This window comes from Trichechus manatus, unplaced genomic scaffold (genome assembly GCF_000243295.1).
Source record: "Trichechus manatus latirostris isolate Lorelei unplaced genomic scaffold, TriManLat1.0 scaffold00086, whole genome shotgun sequence".
Lineage (NCBI taxonomy): Eukaryota > Metazoa > Chordata > Mammalia > Sirenia > Trichechidae > Trichechus > Trichechus manatus.
The window spans coordinates 8,523,102-8,529,101 of NW_004444022.1; the positions used below are offsets into that span (position 1 = coordinate 8,523,102).

A 6,000-nucleotide genomic window follows, 5' to 3' on the forward strand; every position below is an offset into this window, starting at 1 on the left:
GAAAAGCACAACTTCATGGCACATTTTTAAAAATCTCTCAGCTGCTGGAGTTTAATAAAAAAACAAAACAAAACACATAAATGGAACATAAAAATAACAGGAAAAGCCACCCAATAACTAAATCAAAAACTTTTAGTTACTTTCAGCATGCAATACCAAGCGAGAGGAAAGTTACAGGTCTATGATGCTTCTACTACGTGAATAAGGATTTTTTAAGTTTAAAGACTAAGAGTAGCTTAAACTCACAAAGAAATATTTGTATATACACAGAAGTCATGGATTTTAATGTCTTTTGATAGGCACGATAGGTATCTTATAACTGGTCAACAGATATTTAAGTCTGAATTTATGTTCCTGTATTTGTAGGGCTAATTACTTATTTGACAGCAGAGTCATGCATGTGGTTTTGTATTAGAAACTACTTGAGATTTTTCTTACTGCTTTTTAAATTTTCTGCTTAAAAGCAGATCAAAAACTGCTATAATAGGCTGTTAACCTTGTTTAGCTCATTTAAAGAAAAAAATCCTTTGCTATGAAGTGTAGAAAGAAGAAAGAGGAGATGCCTCTTTCCTTCCACTTAGCCTGTACTTTAAAACACCCACGTCTTTAAAAAATTAATTACAGGCTTGTTCTTTAGACTCTTCTATTGTTCAGCAATAGTCATGATTACACTCGTGGGCTACATTATGTTTTATGGTTTACATTTATCCAAATATCTCAGCATCTCATCATAACACTGATATGACACATGGCATATCATAACTGCTTACTTACATGTCTGCCTGAACTAAATAACAAGGATGTTAAATATCACTAACACAGGGGTTAAATGACTTTTTTAGGCCAGGCCAAGCAATGGAAAAAGAAAACATACACACCTTATACTATGGAAAGTTCCTTAAACAATCCTCTGCATTACAATTTTTTAAATAATTAGAAATAATGTTTGATATGGCATAAAGTCCTGCCTTGATGTAAATGAAATTTTAATATGGACTTCTGATCAGCCAATTCAACACAAAATAAATCATAACACTACTGTTTCTGTAGTCAGAACACACTCAAATGACTCAAATTTGTCTCTATTCATTTCTATCCAGATTAGACCTTTATCATTAGATCTACTTTTTATTTAAGTCTTCTAATGCAAATCTGTTTAACATGCTTTCAAAAAAATGATTTAAGCAGACTTAACTTACCCTTTGTCTAAAGTCTGAATCAGCATTTGGATTTAGCCCTAAAAGAGCCCGTTCATCCATCCCTGCTGCTATACTTGGAGTTTCCTGATTACAATAGGCGTGCCCTCTGATCCCAGAGAAGAATCCACAAACATCTGCACACAAAAAAACAAAGTTGAACGAAAACAGTTCTTGATATACAAAATAGACGCTTGTCCAGAATAATTTTGGTTAAAATTACACAAAGAAGTTAAAGTGTTTAAAGAGCTTCTTTCTCAACTATCAAGATTACCATTAAAGGAATCATATTTTAAGAAAAAGTTCTAAGAAGAATGGGTCCTGCTAAATACTCCACAAGGAGCCCTGGTGGTGCAGTGGTTAAAGCGCTCGGCTGCTAAACGAAAGGCCAGCGGTTTGAACCCACCAGTCGCTCCATAGGAGAAAGATGTGGCAGTTTGCTTCTGTAAAGATTACAGCCTTGGGAGGGAAAAAGAGTTTATAGCCTTAGAAAACTTATGGGGCGTTTCTACTGTCCTACAGGGTCACTACAAGTTCGAATTGATTGAGCAAAGGGTACCAAGAAGTACAAGAGAAGTCAAATGATAAACGAAGCAGTAGGAGAGCAAAAAACCAGTTTAGCTTTTGAGCAATGGGCTAGTTCTGCCTTTTACAAAACTCCACTCTTGCCAGCCAATTCTAGAAGTGTATTTCAAAGAATGTTTTTTAATAGTAGATAAAAATGGACAAATAATACCGACTATGGTACTATTACTTAAAAGTTTTTTTTTTAAATATTTATTCTTTAGGCTCTGGAAAAATGCTAGACATGAACAGAATGAAGTTAGAGGAGTTTCATGAGCAGATACGGTAATTAATTATCTTTGCTGTTGTAAACAGCCATAGAATCAGCTCCGACTTATGGCAACTCCATGTACAACAGAAGGAAACACTGCCGCGTCTCATGCCATCCTCATAATCGCCAGCAAGCTTGAGTCATCGTTGCCTTCCAACCTAGGGGGATCATCTTCCAGCACATGTTGGACAATATTCTGTCGTGCTCCATAGGGTTATCATTAGCTGATTTTCAGAAGTAGATTGCCAGGTCTTTCTTCCCAGTCTGGAAGCTCTGCTTTTAAAATCTGTCCACCATGGGTGACCCTGCTGGTAATGGAAATACCAGTGGCATAGCATCCAGCATCGTAATAACACGTAAGCCACCAAAGTATGAAAAAATGACAGACCAGTGGTGGAATCAATTACTTAGACACACAGAAATCATTTTAAAAAACTTCAACTTTTTTGCAATATAGGGTCTAACGTTCTCAGATAAACACATAAGCTCCAAACGGCAACTTGCTTTTCGATAGAATGTAGATTTATTTGAGCAAACATTTAACAAACTCTAAGTAATGTGAAAAAACACATTTATTCTCTTAGTCACCTGTGAGTTATGAAGACCAGGCCTTACTACTCCCATTAAAAGACTATAGGGCTTCTTTTTTTAATTACTATAATCAAAGAGAAGATTGAGGTCTAAGGAGGCCAAGACACTAATGAGTGGGCCACAGCCTTTTAAGGATGGTGAAGCCACAGACAGATGCAGGTTATCTGACCCCTATACTAGCGTGTTTTCTGTCTCCCCTGGGCTTGCCTGAATCAAATGAAAACTCAGCATATGGGCTGAGAGCCTTGGAGAAAGAAGCTCATCCCCTTCCCTTGTTATTGTATTTGCAGACTACAGCAAGGCAGTATAACCAAAAAAAAACCCCGTTGCCATCAAGTCAATTCCGACTCATAGCAACCCTACAGGACAGAGCAGAACTGCCCCACAGCGTTTCCAAGGAGCACTTGGTGGATTCGAACTGCCAGCCTTAACCACTCTTAACCACTACTCCACCACAGGATTAAGATCCTAACAACTCTGAAAGACCCCTCACTGTTCTGCACCCCAAACTCAGCAAAGCCAGTAACACTGAATCACCAGCACTGATCCCGTGGTTTTCTGCCTTTTACCTTTGCACACACCACTCTTCTTGTTACTGGTTAACCCCTGGCCTGTCCTTCAAAATTCAGCTTAGAAGTCACCAGTTTCAAGATCGCTTCTTTGACCCCTATTGTCCACCCCTCCCAAACAGGATTAGATGCCCCTCCTAAATATTGCTGTGTTGTCACTGTCTGCTTAGAAGTTCTCTCTCATTAACCTAGAAAGACAAGGATTGTCTTGAATATTCACCAATGCAGAACACTAGTTTGGATCCGGAAGCGCCTGGATCCCAATCTTGCCATTTTTTAACTGGGGCTACAAGCACAACTCCCACAACCTGAGAGCCCTTTCTAGGAAATGGGGAGAAGATCACTTGCCTCAGAAAGTTGTAAAGATTTCAATGAGATAAGGTATGTAAAGCATGCCTGACACATAGTGGACACTCAAAAGGTTATTTATAATACAGATCTAGGCAAAAGGGGGAGGGCTACTTGGAATATTCTGGGTTTATCATTAAAACACATCAGTAAATCAGCAATTTGAACAGATGGAAAAACACAAAAGAAACGCAGTACCCCAGCCACCTCAAAGGGGCAGAGAAGCCGGTCCTCTCACCGAAAGAATGCACACACATCAGACAATTTCAGAGTTTCTATGGATGCCAGAGAGAAATCCTATAAAAGCCTCCCTGAATTTGCCATAACTTTGGGAAAGTTGCTTAAGCTTGGTCAAGTCACTTCAACTGTATCAAGGGAAACAGCGAAGTAGCTCTAAGGAAAACATGGCCAATAAACCTGAAGAAACTTATAAACTTGTTACAGTTGTCAGTACAGAAAGAAGCCCCCCAGAGTAGGTACTTAGATAATCAACATGCAGTGGAACAAGGCAAATTATGTGTCTGCAAACTGAAAAGTTATAAGCCGTGAAAAAAGGTGACAACCTTCCTAATAAAAGGTTGTGCATTTTTCCATAATGTTCCAACACGACAGAAGCGTGCAAGCTCAAAACATCTATTACAATGCGGTAAGCACTTCAATTAATGCATCCAGGAAACGTTCGCGGGGGGGGAGTGTGGGAGGAGGAAGGCGAGCAACATTATTTAAAACATAAGCCCTAACTTTTTCTCGATAGCCACTAAGAATCAAAATAATTTGGGAAAACTTCCTTCACACCTATTAAAGTTCAAAAAAGAGTACTGAATCTTCCCAGCCTTTTAACACCACTGACAAGTCACTATAATAAAACGTAACTTTCCTCCACTAATAATTAGTACTTTTAGAAAGTACTTGTTTTTCTGTTTACAGGGAAACAACATGCGTATCTACTGCAAAGTCGAGAGGAAATGAAAAGAAATGGAGTGTCCGTGCTGGCAAAATACTACACAAAAATAATACTTCTCATCCTTTTTGTCCTGGGGCGGGGGCGAATCAAGTTTGAGGTCCCTGAAACTCAAGTTAACTAGTGGGACGTGCTACAACTGCTACATTTGCAACTGTGGACCTTGTCCATCTTCTTCTCCCCTGATCCCTCCCCCAAAGGAAGCCTCGTGGCAATTCGGGTGATGAAACACCCAGCAACGGGCGGCCACGCAATAGGAATAGGTTCGGCAACGTCGGCCGCGCGGCTGCAGCTAGTACCCACACCCACTCAGTCCACGCAGCCCGCATTCCTCCCCGACAGGCTGGCGTCAGAGCTCCCCCGAGCCCTTCTGCCCAGCCAACTTCCCCACAGTCTCGCGTGGAACCCGCTAGGTTCGGTCCCGCTACCACCTAGTCACCTTCCCTATCACTCCATCCCGCCTCCCCGCCTGCACTCCCGAAGGCCGGTCAGCGGAGCCGCGCCGCACGCAGGGAGCGGGCAGGGCGGCCCTCGTCCTTGTCGCCGTCGTCCTCCACCACGGCCGCAGCGCTAACGCCGGCGACGGAGCTGCCGGGGGCCACGCGCCTCACGCCACTACGCGTCCCCTGGCCCTTCTCTTGCGTGGCGTCGGGTGGGCAGGCGAGCCAGCGGGCGGGCTCCGCGCCCCAGGAAAGGAAAGAGTTGGAGGGTCGGATAACGCCGCCGCCACGGTCGCCGCTGAGTCAGCGCAAATCGCGCTCCCCGAGTCGGCGCCGCGCGAGCCAGAGCCAGAGCCAGAACCTCATGGAGAGCGCGGGCGCCAGCCCGTGGACCAGGGCCAAGGGCCTACAACTCCCAGCATGCAACGCGCAAGCGGCATTTCCGGGCGGCTAGGAGCTGAGCCTTCCACCTGGCCCTCGCTAGGAGGCGTGGTCGCCGGGGCATGTGGTGCATGCCGGGAGGGGGCATCCGGCCGCGAACCCCGCCTCCCGCCCACGAATCCCGAGCTGCTTGTGTGCTAAGTGTTAGACGCAGCTGTTGGGTTCCCTTCGGCGCTTTCAGGAACTTGGTGTGTTAGCGTGCTGAGCTGCAGATACCAGGATGACGTGCCCAAACCACGTGTGAGTCAGTAGTTCTTCTGTGGCCCCACGTGTCCAGGAACGTGAGGACATTTCGATGAGCGCTGAATTTTTTTAAAATTTTACTGGTATTTCGTCATTCATGGACAGAAGGAGATCATACTTAGGAAGACTTGGTCGTAGGCTTCCTCTATGGTGTTGTGTTATTTCGTTCATTTATTTACCGATTTATTAATACTGCAAAGAGGCAGTAGATTGAGGCTGTCTAGATTTGAATCCATTTCTGCTGCTCACTAGGTGCTAACGTCAGACACATTACTTAATCTGTGCTTTAGATTACTCATCTGTAATATGAGGATAATAATAGCACCGACCTCAAAGAGTTGTTAAGACGATTGAGTTAATACATGTATTTGGCACA

At 43.4% G+C, this 6,000-nt stretch overlaps 1 protein-coding gene across 1 annotated transcript in view; it reads right to left on the reverse strand.

The window, feature by feature from the left end:
- XPOT (exportin for tRNA) overlaps window positions 1-5,164 on the reverse strand; it is a 46,974-nt gene extending 41,810 nt beyond the window's left edge. The window contains exons 1-2 of the mRNA XM_004381551.2: window positions 4,940-5,164; window positions 1,200-1,333 (exon numbers count right to left, since the gene is read on the reverse strand). Of these exons, the coding sequence (XP_004381608.1) occupies window positions 1,200-1,259 (60 nt within the window). The 5' untranslated portion in view covers window positions 1,260-1,333; window positions 4,940-5,164. The remainder of the gene's footprint in view (window positions 1-1,199; window positions 1,334-4,939) is intronic.
- Window positions 5,165-6,000: the final 836 nt, after the last annotated feature.